The following is a 17,608-nucleotide window of genomic DNA, read 5'->3' as shown; positions in this document are numbered from 1 at the left end:
GCCATCCCCAACTTCCAAACTACCTGACGTGATGACCATCAAGGCATGCTGAGCCAGCCAATTTCAGAACCTCCCAGAGTCAGCAAGCTGCAGCTGAATCATTTGGTTCACTCAGCTCACAGTCAAATGAGGCCAGCACTATTTTTGGTTTGGACCCCTAACACTGACATTGGGCAGGCTGCACTACTGCTACACCAACCGTACATCCATCTCAGGCTGAAGTTCAAGGTCGTCTCTAATGTATTTGGGTCAAGTAAGACAATCTGTTTATGTGATGAAACATGGTCTGATGATTATATTACACAAGGATAGCTTGTACTGATTGAACTAAATGTGGCTAATCATAACTGTTATTCTGTGCATACAGATTCTGTGAAATAAAATAGCTGGCAAAATAAAAGGATGCATGCACAGGAATACAGGCAGTGTCTCAGTGGTTTACGGGAATTATAACCCCAAGATTGCTAAATGCTAAAATGTTCTGGCATTCGTATATTAAATTGTTTGCAGTGTATGGAATGGTACTGACCAGTGAATGATACATAAAGGGGTTGCAGGAGATGATACACAGCCATCGTACTGGACTATGCTGGTGTTCCTGATCTGACTGTTGCACATAATGAAGTGCATCAGATACTGTTGAGCATCTATCATTGTAATTCTTAACATCAGAAATCCAATAAGAAATTGACAACTTCATGCGCTATATATCTCAATGTTGACCAAAGAACAACAGTCAGATTTGAAATGATTAAATTTTAGTTATAAATGAAATATAAATTCAACATTCTTTAATGTTGAGGTAACTGAATTAGCAGAGCATGCCAGGCAATTCTTTACACTCAAAGCAAGTCAAAAATGCTAAACATGCCCTGGTGTCCACAAACTGATAACATAATCAAAAGAACATATGACAGCTAATCTTACTTTCCCTTTTTGATGGTGTTTCTTCCCAAGAGAGCATCCAGGACCGGCTCCACTGTCTCACTAATATTTTCAAGTAATAAAGTGTCTCCATTGGATACAGCGTTTTCAATACTATCAAGGTAACTGTATGCCCAATAAGTAAGGATAAAATATTAAATTGTGTAGCTTTGAAAAGTAGTTTTAAAAGTAATAATGGCTTAGATATTAGATCATACTAGAATTTGGTGTACAGTTGGTTACAGCATACCTTACACGCACCTAAGGAGGCCAATGCAGGACCAAGGGAATTTGTATATTGCCAGTAAGCTGTCAGTGCCAATTCTAGCTCCAGTGGCAATTCATCAGTTCTGGGAGTCACCATAGTCAACAGGTGTCCACTATTCTGAGGAGAATCCAATGGGAAGGAGGCAAACCGGAGGGAGTATGAACGGTTACGGATAGAATTAAATGTAGATCCGGGAGGAACCATTCCTGTTCTTCTCACTTCACAATAAGATAAGTACAAAAAAAGACCTTACTTTTGCCAGTAGTGGCCTCAAAGGTCTACTTATAGACCTTTGGTTTAGTTGCCAAATGCCTGAGCATACTAACCTCAGCATGTATGCTGCATTTTGTGGTCTTACACAATTTAATTTTGCATAACATGCAATAAACAAGCCCCCTATCTGCAAATGTTTTGGGGATATGCCATGGATGCCTATGGAAGAGCCTTTGCCAAAATAGTGGTCAGAGCGCTTCTGTGGCAGAATGGATGCTTGCTGTTGGCCATTTGGACTCTTAGGGGCCTGTACTATGCCTGTAATGCTGCCGTAACATGATCAAACTTCTAGGCCAACAATTCTTAGTACAGTTTATAGTTTGTAGAAAAGTAAAACTATAGGAATATCAGCCTCAGAAACTGAGCAAGATTTGATGGACTATTACCCCATGGGATAAGACTAATTAATTGGGAAAATAATGCCTAAGTACAGCCTATAGGTCAGAAGGAAATTACAAATGAAGTAGATCATTCAACCCATGTTGGTTTATCCATCAAATCTCTAATTTCGGCATTGATAGATATGGGATCCATCCTATTTCAAATGTAGAAATTAAACATGCTAGTGAATCTCCTCTGGTTTTGCCTCCAGAAAGTAAGAACAAAATGAGTTTCACTCAGAGTTCATTAGTGGCGCTATCAGCATAAGTCTGGAGATCTGTACCCTCTGAAATTTGCAAATACATATAATGTGTTACAGTTCACTCAGGGAGTCCAAGTTGCTGTGGCAACATGCACGTTTACATGCATGTTGTAGTCTGGAGCTAGGGATATTGAGGTAGAGGCTCCAGCATTCTTTCCATCACATGGCTGACCAGGAATCTCTCCTGCTCTTATGCCTGTCATTGGCATATGTTGGAAAGATTTGCAGGTTGATACTCAAACCTGTTTGACGAAGCACCATACAGTGGTAGAAATGGGAAGCTATAGGCATCTAACACAGAATGGTGATACCCAAATTCATAGTAATTAATAGTTAATAGTATTTAATAATAATTAATAATGAACATTCTTACCACTCTTAATATACTATAGATCATATTATGAATGCAACTTTTTTTGATTATATCAAAAATACAGTTTCTACACCCAAATTATACCAGAAATGCATTTAAATAATCTTGTTTGTAACTCCCTCTGCTGGTAAACAATGTAACTTTCTGACGCGACAACATAACAATGGTGTAACTGACATCCAGGAAATTAGGGGCCATGGCATATCATATGGTTTTTCACTGCTTGTTTGGGATGAAATTACTTTAAAAAAATCAAGGAAATTGATAAGACAGATTGTTCCTTTTTAAAGCCCATCTTGGTTGTAATTTATGATAATTGTTTCATGCTGATATCATAAAGTTTGCTCCTGATGATACATCCAATAATTTTATGAGCTTTGATGTAAGACTGTTTGGTCTACAGTTATCCAAATTAGTCTTTCCTCATTTTTTGAATATTAGTATCATAATAGCTTGTTTCCAATCTTGTGGGACCTCTTCAACATTCAGTGACTTCATAATGATCCCGAGCACCTCAAAAATCATCCCTAGTCTTCAAAGTGACATTGACTGTCATTCATCGTGAGAGATTTGCTCATTTTGAGCCCTTAAAGTTCATCAAGAAATGAAAACAAAATACTGCATATATTGGAAATCTGAAATAAAAACGGAAAATGCCAGAAATACTAAGCAGGTCTCGGAGTATCTGTGAAGAGACAAACAGAGTTATTGTTTCAGATCTGTGACCTTTCATCTGTACTGGGAAAAGTGAGAAATGTAATACATTTTGGGTGAGTGTTAGGGAACGGTGGTAAGGATAATGAAAGGGAAGGTCTGTGGAGAGAAACTGAAGGGCAGAACAGATCAAATAACAAAGGCTTCATGGTGCAAGACTAAAGGGAGTGATAATGGAAGTTTAAAAAATGGCTAGAGGAGGTGTGAATGGCAGAATACTGAATAGCTGTCATCCAAAAGCAAGGTAAAGGAAATAAGTGAGAAACAAGAGAATATGAAGAGGATACCACATCATGAGCAATAAATATGATATACTAAATTGAAAGAAGTACAAGTAAATTGCTGTTTCACCTATAAGGAGTGCTTAGGGCATTGGACGGAGAGAAGGGGGGAGGTAAAAGGATAGGTGCTACACCTCCTGTGTTTCTGTGGAAAGGTGTCATAGGAAAGGGAAAGGGTGCTGGGCGTGTCTGAAGAGTGGACAAGGGTACATACGAACATACAAATTAGGAGCATGAGTAGGCTTTTTGGCCCCTTGAGCCTGCTCCCCCATTCAATAAGATCATGGCTGATCTGACTGTGGCCTCAACTCCACATTCTGCCTACCCCCCAATAATCTTTGACTTCCTTGTTAGTCAATAATTTAACTACCTCTGCCTTAAAAATATCCAATGATCCTGCCTCCACCGCACTCTGTGAGGAAAAGAATTCCAAAGATTCATGACCCTCTGAGAGATAAAAATTCTTCTCATCTCTGTCCTAAATGGGAGACCCTTTTTAAAAAATTGTTCCCCCAGTTCTAGTCTCTCTCACAAGGGGAAACATCCTTTCAACATCCACTCTGTCAAGTCCCTCAGGATCTTATATAATATAAGATCACCCCTCAATCTTCCAAACTCCAATGAATACAGGCCCAGACTGCATTGCGGAGAAAAACAGTTCCTTTGGAATGCTGAAAGGAGAGGGGGAGGAAGATGTGTTTGGTGGTGGCATCATGGTAGAGGTGGGAGAAATGTTGGGGGATGATCCAATGCATCTGGAGGTTGGGGGATTGGAAGGCTAGGATAAGGGAAACCCAATCGTGACTCTGGGAGGGAGGGGAAGGGGGTGAGAGCAGAAGTATGTGAATTAGGACAGACACGGTGGAGGGTCCTGTCAACCACAGTTGTGCAGGGGAGCGGGGGCAAGGGGAATCCTTGGTTAAGGAGAAAGGAAGGCATATTGGAAACACTAGTGTGGAAGGTTACATCATCCATACTCTGCTTCTCTCTCCCCGGATGCTCACAGACCTCCTGAGTAACTTCCAGCATTTTCTGCTTTTACATGAAGAAAAGACATCCTTTGATGAAGTATATGAATTTGGATGGATTATTTCCCTTAATACATAATTTAACAGCAAAAAAACAATGTACAAAACTCAGTCATATACGCATCAATGGCCTTCAGAATAGTGCTTAAGGAAAATAATTTAGCTGAACTTTGAGGAGCAATTTTAAACGTCTCAGCCTGACAGAATCAGTGTGCTGGTGGAGTTAAATTCAATGTGGTCAACAGGTCTCCTCCTGCTCCAGCACTATTTTGACTTGGCACTTCTACTGGGCAGCCAATGTGCCACCTGAATTATGGGATCTTCAGTAATCTCTGAAAACTGGAGTCCTGGGCCACAAAAAGAAGCCCAATGCAACTTCTCAGTGCCTACTCAACAAATGGTGCAACATGAATGCTCCACTCAGTTAAACGTAGAGATCAAGAGAAAGAGGTACCAAAATGTTAAGTCTAAAATATTTTGCAGCCAGGAGCAGCAGGACTGCTCCTCTGGGCTGCACAAGAATAATGTGAGCCACTGCCACTCAAGGTTGCCTCCTCACCTTGATTGGTGCCTTCCTCCTGGAGGTACATTTTGCTAGGTGGATCAGTTTCCAGACCGCCTCATATAGCATCAGCCTAGATCTGGTGAGCTGCAGTCTGACATCTGTTCAGGACATGCAGGTCACCAGTAGCATTTTAATGAGGACCAGCCTTTAAATAGACCACCTAATAAAGTTGTAATAAAGGTGTCAGAGGGCAGAGCTATGAGCAATCAATTGATGAGCTAAGGCTCTTCAGTCTTGACAAAAACCATTTCAAAAGATACTTTATGACATATCGTCTGGAACAATAGAACCAGAGGATATGGTATATGATAGCTAATGTTATAGAGAAAGTAAATCCAAAACAATACTTTTATGCGTGCCAGGGGTGTACAGGTTTGGGGCTGTGAATGAAAAATTCAGGACAGAAGCATTTCTTTATAGGGATCATGATATAAGCTGTAAAAGATTGCCAGCAAAAGGATTGAGTACCCAACACTGGGTGACTCAAGAAACTGAAAAATGCTGTAATGGGAAGATGGGAATGTTTATGTTCTGAGTGAATGAAATCAAATGTGCTCAAGGTCTTTCTTCATCTAAAACTATCTTAAGAAGAAAAAGAATTAGGCAGAACTTTGCTAATGTATGCAAATTAACCATGTTAAATATTGAGCAATTGTAACATTTTAAGAGGTCTTTCAATTTGGAGCAAATATACATACCCTCTTTGTCCAAGTCTTATTGTTTTCAAATCATCTCCAAACTTCCTTTTAATCCATTTAAGACCCTGCAGCTGTGCATCAATAATTAAAGGCCAACGCTCTGTGTTACAGAGGATTGTAGCATTTTCAGACGAGGTTCGGTCACTAGGCAATCCCTGATTATTCCAGCCAGCAATGTCAACATCATCAGTCAGAAGGGTAAGTGGATCTAAGTTTTCAGTTATTGGGATTGGCACCTAAAATAATTACCCAAAAAGTAATGCTGTAAATATCTTAAAATCTGATTGGAACTTGCATTAACAGTAACAAAAAATTTGCAAAGTTTTGGTTAACATTAAGACTTGAAGCTGAGGGGGTAATATGAGATACTCTGAACTTTATAACATTTCTGGATAATTGTTTTATGTTTAGATGATTTCTCTTTTCTGACATTAAATTGTAGCTATCCCATCAATTCTCAATGTCAGTTAGTGAGGCAAATCAGGGGCGGAATCGTCCGTGCCCACTGGCATCGGACGTGCTCGGTGCCGTGAGCGGACAATATGGCGAGAAGGCCAAAAATCGGTTTCACAATGTCGTGAAACCAGTTTGCGATCATCCGCTCAGCCTGTCGATGCTGGGCCGCGTTTCCCACCATTGGACATCAGGAACCCCATTATAATACATCTGCATATCGTTACAAGGCCAGCCAGCCGTAATCACCCCCCATGATGGATCATCCATCCCCTTTGGCGTGATTGCTTGCCGACATGTTTCACAACAGCATATATAAGGCGTGCACTTGGCGGGCTGCACTTTGAGGAGAACTCGGAGGTGAGTACACGGTAACGTTGCGCAGCGCTCGCCCAGGTCGCCTGTTGGACTTCAAGGTTGAAGCGCATTGGAGGTGTGGGGGCAAGGGCTGCTCTGTGGTTGAGGCAACATGGAGGTGGGGGCAAGGGCTGCCCCGCGGTTGAAGGTAGTGCGCAAGCACATGCAGGGTGGGGGGAAGGAAGCAGCCACGCATTAGGGAAACCTTGTATAAAGTGACCATTCCTCTGCAGCTGAGACTGTTCATATGCAGTCACATTGACTTGTGTGGAGTCGAGCCTCTAGCTTATCTGCCCACTCAAGCAATGCAGAGGCATGCAAATGCCACCAAATGCTCCAGAGCTGTTCACCCCTTGGGCACAGAGTGCAAACTAATGAGTGTTTTAGTGGACTGCAGAACAATTGGACGACTGAGCATGTTGTACAATCTCCTTGCCAAAGCTGGCCGTGCAGCAGTCACTGGTGGCGGCGCTCACAGCCCATTGCAATGTCAGCATCCTGGTTTGGACCAGTCTCCCCCATGGTTCAAACTAACAGTGCAGCCTTGCTGTGTGGGTTAGGAGAATGCTTGCACTTGAGCTGAGAGCACAGCATGCAGTCCAATGCGCAAGGCTGCAGCCAGTTGGTCAGGTGGACTCGGGCGGAGGTGGATGGGGTGTCAGGCAGCCATGCAGTGCGCTAAACTCTGGCCATCCAAGTGGTGGCCAGCATTCTCTGGGATGCGTTAAGGGGCCTTCAGACTTAACCAAGAGAGGTTCTTAGTATACTCAAGCTAACCCACGTGTTTCTCTCTTTCATCCTGCAGGAAGAATACATCAGGAGCATGGAGCCTGGTGAACAAGCTGTATGCCTCATGGCGTACAGATATTGGAGGTGATGGAGAAGAGAGCGGTGGAGGCACCTGGCTACACCGAGGGAGCAGCAGCACCCTCAGGAAGAAGGGCTGGCTGGGTTCCCCACACGCTGCTGAAGAGCCACAGAGAGCCGTTGTTGGTCGGCACCTAGCTAGACCCAGGTCTATAGGCGCCGCCTTTCATTCCCGCAGATGACCAAGAGCCAGTGTCACTGAAGACTGTGCATGTCTAGGGAACTGGTTGATTAAATCTGCCACCTGCTGCAGGGTTTGGCGCCTTGGGGACATGGAGGGCATCCACTGCCAGTGGCTGTGAAAGTAACTGTGGTACTCAATTTTTACACCAGCGGCTCCTTTCAGGGCTCCACAGGTGACCTCTGTGGGATATCACAAGACTCCACCCACAAATGCATCCATGAAGTCACGGATGCCATCTTCGCGAGGGCACTCAACTTTGTGCATTTCGCCCGGGACCAAGAGAGCCAGGATGCAAGAGCGATTGGATTTGTCCAGATATCGGATTTCCCACATGTGCAGGATACGATTGACTGCACTCACGTGGTGCTCAGATCTCCATCGCAACAAGGGGTCAACTATGTCAAACACAAGGGCTTCCATTTGCTGAATGTGCAGCTGGTGTGTGACCATCACAACTGCATCCTGCAGGTTTGTGCATAGTTTCCAGGGAGTGTGCATGACTCCTACATTCTCAGTCAGTCACAGGTCCCTAACGTCTTCCAGGGTCCAAAGAGGTTGCAGGGTCGGCTCCTAGGGGACAAGGGCTACCTGCAGAGGATGTGGCTGATGACATCCGTGCAGCGGCCTCACACTGCAGCAGAGCGAAGGTATAATGAGGCTCATGCTGCAACTTGCAATGTGGTGGAGCAAACCATCAGGATGCTAAAAAGGTCTGGTGGAGCCCTGCAATATAGTCAACAGAGGGTGTCACGCATTGTTGTCACTTGCTGCGCCCTTTACAACCTGGCACTGCAACAGAGACAGGACCTGGCTGAGGAGAAGATGCAGGAGCTGGAGGTCTCTTCTGATGAGGAGGACATTGACGATGATGAGGATGAGGAGGTCCTCAAAGGGGGCGATGATGGCGATGAGGCCCTTGCACTGGACAAACGAGGCAGGCATGCTCAGGAGATTTGTGGAGGATGATGGCGACATGCAGTGAGGAGACACCATACACCCTCACATTGTATCTATGAACGTTTGACTCCAGTCTGGCTAATGGCAGCGCACGTACCCTCTGTGATAATACTACTGTCATGGAGATGCAGTGGAGGTCCTAATAGTCCTGATTGCAGGAGGATGATGATAACAGTGAGGACACTCCATAGATCTTCACATAGCCTCTGGAATGTCTGACTCTTGTCTGGCCGAGGGCAGTTCGCTTGTGCTCTGTGATCAGGGTCATATCATAGAGACGCAGCAATGAAACTTTAAAAGCATTTGATCCTTTGTCTGCCTTCAGCACCTGACCTCTTCAGGAGCACAGCGTCACTGGTCACAGATGTTGAAGACATGGGGTCCAGCCCCACCTTAAAGGTGCTGAGAGCACACAGAGAGAATGACGGAACTCTGTGACGCCTGCTCAAGACATTCTGTCAGCAATGACTAGCACCGTTGAGATGTAGACATCACTAATATGTCCAGGGACTGTGAGGCCAGACCATCATTTTGGTCTGAAGGCTGCACAGAGCACAAGGAAGAGGCCTTGGATTGAGACACCAGCCTTTATCTTGTGCAGAAAGGTTTCACATCTGAGCGACACAAACACTGCTCATCAGAACAAGGAGCCATGGGCAGGGAGACATTCTTGGGAGTTTATTTACAATAGTGAACATTATGTACAAGTGATTAACACCCATGCCCAGGCTTTTGCAACTACATCTTGGAGAGCTGTCAGCTGTGGCTCAGTTCATAGCACCCTCGCCTTTGAATCAGAGAGTTGTGGGTTCATGTCCCACTCCGGGAAACCAAGAACTGTGAATGTACTCGAAAGAGTTACAATCTGTGACTGGTGATAACTCGAAAGAGTTACATCTTAATGACCTCGTTGAGCTCGTTGTTGCTCAGTTTGGAGCTGGATGCAGAGGAGAGAGGAGGTGTTCCTGCTGCTGCTGTGCCTACTGAGTTCAACATTTAGATACTGCTGCTGCTGTTCCTGAGGGGCCAGAGAGGAGAGAGAGGAAGAGAGAAGAAGAAGAAGACCATTTTCTTTTGTTTGGCTGCTGCAGGACAGGAAGGCCAGGAGGCCTGACCTTGGGACTTACAACATCCTAGGTGGGTGTTTGGACTTTCTGTTTTGTTTTCAGGTGGGGGTTATTAAGAACTGTGTATTGTAGGGGGAGGCCAGAAGACCGACCAGAGGGCTTGGGGAAGGAAGAGGGAGGGTGTGTGTGTGGTTACAAACCATCTTGCTGCCACCCCTCCCTCACCCCCAACCCAGCCTTTTCCAGTGGCCAGTATTGGCTGAAGCCATCGCCTCCCCCTACCGGAAGACCAACAAGCCCCCACCCACCTTCCATCTTAGAACCAGAGACACCCACCTAGAGTTTTCCCCTTTCCGTCCTGTGCCTCCCTGTCCTCTACCCCTCTCCCTCCTCTCCTCTCCTGCATAAAAGGGGGAGGCTATTTCAACCTTTCTCCCCCTTTTCCCCCCCCCCCCAGTGAGGAGCTTTATTTAAAAAAAAAAGAAAAAAAAATAATAGATATATTTAAAAAAAAAACACAATACAATGGCCAATACTTCCCGGGGTGGGTGTGGCTCTGGCCCAAAGGCCAGTTTGCCATCACCTGTGGCTGGGCCCTCAAAGGCTAATGTGGAGGCGGTGTTGTCACCGGTGGCAGGGCCTACTAAAAAGACCTATGCGGGGGTGGCTGCTTCTGCAGCTCCTGCTGCTCCCGCAGCCTTGTCGCCATTCCGCCTCTTAACGAGGGCCCTAGGGGTAAAGAGCTATGCTCACCCTGACATGACTATTGAGGCGTGCGTTAAGGCTATGGCTGGGGTCGTCGGCACCTCGGCCATAGTTGCAGCCTCAAAAATGTATGGGAAGGCCATATTTTTCCTGAGGTCTGAGCAGGCGGTGCACCTCGCCCTACAAAAGGGGCTCACTGTGGGCGGGACCTTTCTGGCGGTGGACCCTCTTGAGGCCACCGCACAGAGAATCTTAATTTCCAACGTCCCGCCCTTTCTACCGAGTGAGCTCCTCCTCCCCCACCTTTGTAAACTGGGGGAGGTCAGGTCGGGGGTGGCGCCGATCCCGCTCGGCCTTAAGGACGCGGCCCTCCGCCACGTGTACTCTTTCCGGCGCCAGGTATTCGTCCGCTTGGCCTGGGAGGAGTGCCTGGAGGGGGCCTTTTCCATTAATTATGAGGGGACCGCCTACCGGGTCTTCTGGACCGCGGAGGGCGTGCGGTGCCATGCTTATAAGGAGGCGGGGCATGTAAGGAAGAACTGCCCCGTCCTCAAGGCCCCCAGCTCCACTCAGGCGGCCGCGGCTGGCACCGCCCCTCCTCCCCCCGCTACTACTCCATCTACCTCCCCGCAAGGGGAGGCGTCGCCGGCAGCCACTGCCATCTCGGTTGCCGGTGAGGCGGGGGGAGAGCCCCCGCGTCATAAGAAGGCGCGGAGGAAGACCCGCAACCTGGGGGCGGTCCCCGAGACCCCTAAAACCCCTCAAATTCCCCAGACCCCTGTAGACACCAGCTCGGTGGATAAATCAACATCCGGCCCCTGCGTCGTCTCCACGCGTGCTCCCGGGCCCGTAGGTGCCGAGGCGCCATGTGCTGGGCCCGGCGTCGTCCCTGCGCGGGTTCCCGGGGCTAGCGGGGGCGAGACTCGTGCCCCCGAGCCGGTGGTAAAGGAAATCCCCAAACCCCAGAGGGCGGGGCGTCCGGGTAGGCTGGACAAGGTGGAGGAGGCCCCAGAGATGAAGGTCTCCCTAGTCCCCAGCCTCCCTCAGAAGAGACGCCACCCCTCGGAGAAGGAAGAGGAGGGGGAGGGCGACGCCCAATCTGAAGAGGTTGGGTGTGTCCCCTCCCCTGATGAAGAGGTGGTGGCGTCTCCACCACCCAACAAGACCTCGACCTGCCCTCTGGGGGAATCACATACCCCTACCCCTGTACCCACAGTTTCCCCCATCAACCTGCTGCAGTCCCCTGAACAGGGCCCCTCGGGGGTCACTGAGGGCACCTCCCTTGTGGGGGTGCCCATTTTAGAACAACTCAATACCCCCGAGGTATCCTCTGGCCCGTCGGGGGACTGTGATATTAATACTTTAAAAAATTTAACTGGGTCATTGGGTGGTGGTGGCGAGGAAGGCCTTCCCGCTCCCTCCCAGAACTTAGCACCGGGCGTCATTGTGTTAGGTCAGGAGCTCGTTTTGAGCTCCCCGGACGACCCGGTGCCAGGAGGAGAGCGGGCATCTGTAGTGCCGCCACCCTCTGGCCCCAATTTATTAGAGGAAACCAGAGAGGACCACTCTGGCCTTGATCCTGGGGGTGGGATCGAGGTGGAAGTGGAGCCTACTGGCAGCTCCGGACCAGCCCCCGTACTCAATACGGGGGAGGGGTTGGAAGCTGGAGGCGACGACCCGGAGGAGGACGGAGTTTCGGTGGTGAGCACCGGGGCTGACCTTGACTCGTTCTCAAGCGAGTCAATGGATACCCTGGTGTCCTCCACTGACTCTCCCCTCATCCCCCCACGGGAACTCCGGGACTTTTTAGCGAGTCATCGCGGTCGCCGAAACAGAGTCCAGTTGGCCTTGGCCCGGTGGCATTCTTTTCCGCTGGTGTTTTGGTCCACTCGCGAGGCCCTCAAGGCTCCCGAGTTAGACAGGAACGCCCGGCGGAGGGTCCAAACGTTTCTCGCTGGGCTCCTGAGGGAGAGGAAGGATTAAAAAGTCCTCTCCTTCTTTTAAATAAGGTGACGGTGGTATATACTCTTTGACAATGAAGACGACTATAGCCAGCCTCAACATCAACGGCAGCAGGGATGCACAGTGCAGGTTCCAGAACTTCTCGGTCCTCCGGGATGGAAAGTATGCGGTGTGCTTCCTGCAAGAAACCCATACCGTTCCGGGAGACGAAGCTACGTGGCTCCTGGAGTGGCGAGGGGGGGTCTGCATGAGTCACCTAGCCTCCAATTCAGGCGGGGTGGCTATCTTGTTGGCCCCGCATTTTCAGCCGGAGATCTTGGGGGTCAAGGAGCCGGTGCCAGGCCGGTTGCTGCACCTGACTGTGCGCCTGGGGGGCGCGGCGCTTCACTTTGTGAATGTGTATGCTCCCCTGGGCTTGCAGCAGCAAGCGAGCTTCTTTGAAGAAGTGTCCACTCATCTTGGCTCCATCGACGCGGGTGAGTGCATCGTCCTCGGGGGGGGGATTTTAATTGCACCCTCGAGGCCCGGGACCGTCATGGTACCCAGCACCACACGTGAGTTGTGAGTAAGTTACAGGACCTGGTCAGGTCCTTCGACTTGGTGGACGTCTGGCGAAACCTCCATCCCGATTCCAGCGTTTTCACCTTTGTGTCACCTGGAGTCGGAGCGACCAGACTCGACCGTCTTTACGTTTCGAAGGCGTACGTGTCCTGCGTTCCGGCGGCTTCTGTGCAGCAGGTGCCGTGTACGGACCACCGTCTGGTGTGGGCGGAGCTCGCTCCGTTTTGCGCTCGGACGGGGTCCGCATACTGGCACTTTAACAACCTGTTGCTGGAGGACGAGCGGTTCCTGGACTCGTTTCGTCGTTTCTGGGCCGGCTGGAGAAGGAAGCGGGCAGGCTTCCCCTCCTTGAGGCTATGGTGGGACGTGGGCAAGACTCGCGTCTGAGTTTTCTGTCAGGAGTACGCAAAGGGGTCGACAAAGAGGCGGAAATCCAGGGTCGAGGAGTCGAAGAAGGAGGTGCTCGACCTGGAGGCACGTCTCCGTCAGCCCGACGCGGACCCGGCCCTGCGGTCGGTGTACGATGAGAAGAAGGGCGCATTGCGGGACCTGCAACTTGTCGGGTCCCGGGGCGCGTTCGTGAGGTCACGGATCCGGTTCCTCAAGGACCTGGACCGTGGCTCCCCCTTCTCTACTCGCTGGAAAAAAGGCACGGGGTCCGTCAGCAGCTCCTTACGCTGCTGGCCGACGATGGATCCCTCGTCTCGGATCCAGAGGGCATCAGGGCCATGACCAGAAACTTTTATACTGCCCTGTTCTCTCCGGATCCGTCCAGCGAGGATGCTTGCTGAGTTTTGTGGGAGGGCCTGCCGCAGGTCGGCCCGGAGGGCGCCGGAAAGCTTGACTCCCCTATAAGTCTGGGGGAGCTGACCGGCGCCCTCGATGGTCTCTCAAGGGGCAAATCCCCGGGACTTGATGGGCTGACCGTGGAGTTCTTCAGGGCGTTCTGGGACGTCCTGGGGAGCGACTTCGCGGGGGTCCTGGGGGAGAGCATTGCTACTGGGAAGATGCCCCTTTCATGGCGCAGGGCCGTGATTGCCCTGTTGCCGAAGAAGGGGGATCTCCGCCTTCTTAAAAACTGGCGCCTGGTCTCCCTCCTCAGCACGGACTATAAAATTTTCGCTAGAGCCATGTCTTCTCGGCTCGGCACCGTGCTGGACCACATGATCCACCCTGACCAGTCCTATACCGTCCCGGACCGCACAATTTATGACAACATCCATTTGGTCCGGGACATCATCCACCATGCCCAGAGGGCTGGTCTGTCGAGCGCCTTCCTGTCCCTTGATCAGGAGAAGGCGTTTGACAGGGTGGATCACGAATATTTACTCGGGACTCTGCGAGCATTCGGTTTCGGGACGCATTTTGTCGCCCGGATCCGACTTCTGTACACCGCCGCGGAGTGTCTAGTGAAGGTTAAAGGGTCCCTGACGGCGCCCCTTCGCTTTGGGAGAGGGGTACGTCAGGGCTGCCCCCTGTCTGGCCAGTTGTATTCTATTTGCGTGGAGCCTTTCCTGCGCCTCTTGCGGAGGAGGTTGTCGGGATTGGTTCTGCGCGGGCCGGGCATCGGGGTGGTCCTCTCGGCATACGCCGATGACGTGCTCCTAATGCTTAGTGACCCGGCTGACCTGCGGAGGATGCGCGAGTGCCAGGAGGTCTACTCTGCGGCTTCTTCTGCCAGGATCAACTGGGAGAAATGTTCTGGACTCCTGGTCGGCCCGTGGCAGATGGATCCCCTACCCGAGGAGCTCAGGCCTTTCACCTGGAGCAGGACCAGCATCCTCTACCTAGGGGTCCATCTCTGCTCTGCCGAGGAATCCTGGCCTGCCAACTGGCAGGAACTGGAGACGAAAGTCACCGCTCGCCTGCGGCGCTGGACAGGACTGCTCCGAGTGCTGTCTTACCGGGGTTGAGTTCTGGTCATAAACCAGCTGATCGCCGCCATGTTGTGGTATCGGCTGGTCACTTTGACCCCTCCCCCGGACTTTGTCGTAAAAATCCAGAGTATGCTAGTCGACTTCTTCTGGGACAAAAGATTGCACTGGGTCGCTGCTGAGGTTCTGAGTCTCCCGCTTAGGGAGGGCGGTCAGGTGCTAGTGTGCCTACGCACGCAGGTGGCGACTTTCCGTCTTCAGACCCTGCAGCGATACCTTTACGTCGAGCCTCCTCCGAGATGGTGTGCCCTGGCGACGTATTTCTTCCGCCAGGTGCAGCTCCTGTTTATAGAGCAGAAGGGCCTCGGTGGCTCCTTCCAGGCATTGCCCGTCTTTTACCAGGACCTGATCAAAGTCTGGAACGTGGTCGCCTCGCGACGCAGCTCTCCCCCGTCAGGAGTAGCGGCTATCGTCAGAGAGCCGCTGCTCAGGAATCCGCCCCTCCGTCCCTTTCAGTGACTGGCAGAGAGGAGGGCTGTGGCTGCCGGGGTGACCAGGATCGGGGACGTGTTGGGTGGTGGAGGACTGGGCTGGATGCTCCCGCAGGAGTTGGCGCGCCGCGCGCCAGTGAGTGTCCAGGTCGCAGCCGATGCCATCCAAGACCTAAGAACGGTCGTGCTCGGACCCGAAGTCATTTTAGGTCTCGAGGTGGCCCAGGTGCGCGGTGTTCTTCCGGCTGAACGTTCCCCTGTTCAGACGGAATTCCACATTGACCCCAAGCCCCGAACCCTCCCTCAGGTGCCGGTGCCCCGCAATAATATGAGCCGCCTCGGGGACATGCCCTCCGTGCCATTTGGCACGGTGTGGAGGGGTTTTCTGTACTGACTGCTGCTGCACACCTTCCATTTTCTCGCCCTGGTCCGCCGCCCGGACACGCCCTGGCGTGCCTTGTTGCCGTCCGGCGGTGGAGGCCCCCGATGGGAGGCCCTCTACGGAGGTGTTCTCCCTCTTTCTATCAGGGACCTGGGTTGGAGGGTGTTGCATGCAGCAGTCCCCTACAATAGGAGGATGTTTAGGTTCACGGACTCCCAGGACACTTGCCCTTTTTGCGGTCTTGTGGAGTCCGTGGACCATGCATATATAGGGTGTCTTAGGCTGCACTCCCTTTTTAGTTATTTAAAAAACCTTTTGCTGTTGTTTTGTTTGCACTTCAGTCCCACGCTCCTGATCTACGGACACCCGGTTCGGAAGGGGGTCGGGAAGGAGGAGGACCTCCTTGTGAACCTGCTCCTGGGCTTGGCCAGGTTGGCCATTAACAAGTCCAGGCAGCGGGTGATCGAGGGTGGAGTCCCGCCCGATTGTTTGTCCCTCTTCCGCGGCTACGTTCGTGGCCGGGTGTCCCTGGAGAGGGAGCACGCGGTGTCTGCCGGCACGATCGAGGCCTTCCGTGCCCGGTGGGCACCGCGGGGACTGGGGTGGTTTGTTGACCCCTTTAATCACATTTTGGTTTAATGTTTGTAAGTTTCCTTTAAACTTTGTCCTTGGTTTTACAGCTGACCTGACTTAGGGGCTGTGCCTGATTTATCCCTTATTGTGTTAATTTAGTTTATTGTTTTGACTTGAAAAGAGTTACATATTATTAACCGGCTACGTTCGTGTCCGGGTGTCCCTGGAGAGGGAGCACGCGGTGTCTGCCGGCACTCTTGAGGCCTTCCGTGCCCGGTGGGCGCCACGGGGACTGGGGTGGTTTGTTGACCCCTTTAATCACATTTTGGTTTGATGTTTTTAAGTTTCCTTTAAAGTTTTTCCTTGATTTTACAGCTGACCTGACTTAGGGGCTGTGCTTGATTTATCCCTTATTTTGTTAATTTAGTTAATTGTTTTAACTCTAAAAGAGTTACATATTATTAACTTTCCTAACTCTGTTGCTGTGTCATGGCACCCCTCCGGACATCCACAGCTGAGGTGGAGGCAGCCTGTTGTTTGTTGCGCCCTGCCTGTGATGACATTGGTGGACATCCTCTGGGGGCTGAAACCAGGAGGGCCCCACTTGCTTTCGGGGTCCTGCTGTGTGGCGGTGGCACCCTCCTTGGCCTGTGGAGCTCAAGCTGCTGAGGTCACAGGAAAAGGGGATTTTGGATGGGTCAGACACCTGGATGGATGGTCCTGAGGGGGTACACCTGCTGATCCTCCTCCCTATGGGTGCCCAAGGGGCCCCTGGCTGACCCCTTGAGGAGAATAGGTAGCTGGAGTGAGATCAGGCTGCCCCACACCCCTCTCGCATACACACTGTCGGAGGCCAACTATGATATCGGTGATGGAGTTCAACCTGCGCAGCAGTGCAAGAGCGACATCCTGGGCCAAGGTCTCCATGGCGGCAATCTGAGGAGTGCAGTGGAGATCTCTTCCTGATGTTCCCGAGCTTGCCTTTGCAGTTCCAGCACCTGTGACATGACCGAGTCCAGAAGCTCGTCATTTGACTCGGACTCAGCAAATTTCTGGCATCCAGCAGTCCTCCAAGTGCCAGACACCTGGGAAGTCCCTGCCGCTGCCTGCTGTGGATCAGAAAGTGCGATGTGCTCACCAGATTATGATCCCAAGGCTACTCTAAAGCTAGGTCCCAATGAGGTGTGTGTCTCTGCGCTGGTGGAGGGTGTGGGTGAGTGCTGTAATGGGTCTTCAGGGAGGCTTTCAGCGGATTCCTCTTCTGTCCTTCCCTTGGGGTTTCATTATAGGCCCTGGGTCATGGCACTGTATTGGCAGTTTCCCACGTGTGCTTGCAAAAACAAGGAAAGAAAATTAGCGCATGACAGTGGCCTGTGAAACAGGACATATCACTCAGCATGGTTGTCTG

The 17,608-nt window shown here is 50.7% G+C and overlaps 1 protein-coding gene across 1 annotated transcript in view; it reads right to left on the bottom strand.

Annotated features, from left to right (window-relative positions):
* The window catches only part of LOC144699540 (dynein axonemal heavy chain 17-like), a 785,608-nt gene that overhangs the window by 115,495 nt on the left and 652,505 nt on the right, over nt 1–17,608 (bottom strand). Inside the window, 2 exon segments of the mRNA XM_078570587.1 lie at nt 928–1,050; nt 5,768–6,003. Coding sequence (XP_078426713.1) covers nt 928–1,050; nt 5,768–6,003 — 359 coding nt within the window.

Source organism: Cetorhinus maximus, chromosome 24 (assembly GCF_964194155.1).
Source record: "Cetorhinus maximus chromosome 24, sCetMax3.hap1.1, whole genome shotgun sequence".
NCBI classification, from domain to species: domain Eukaryota; kingdom Metazoa; phylum Chordata; class Chondrichthyes; order Lamniformes; family Cetorhinidae; genus Cetorhinus; species Cetorhinus maximus.
The sequence above is the reverse complement of the archived record's forward strand: the minus strand, read 5'-3'. Positions and strand labels throughout refer to the sequence as shown.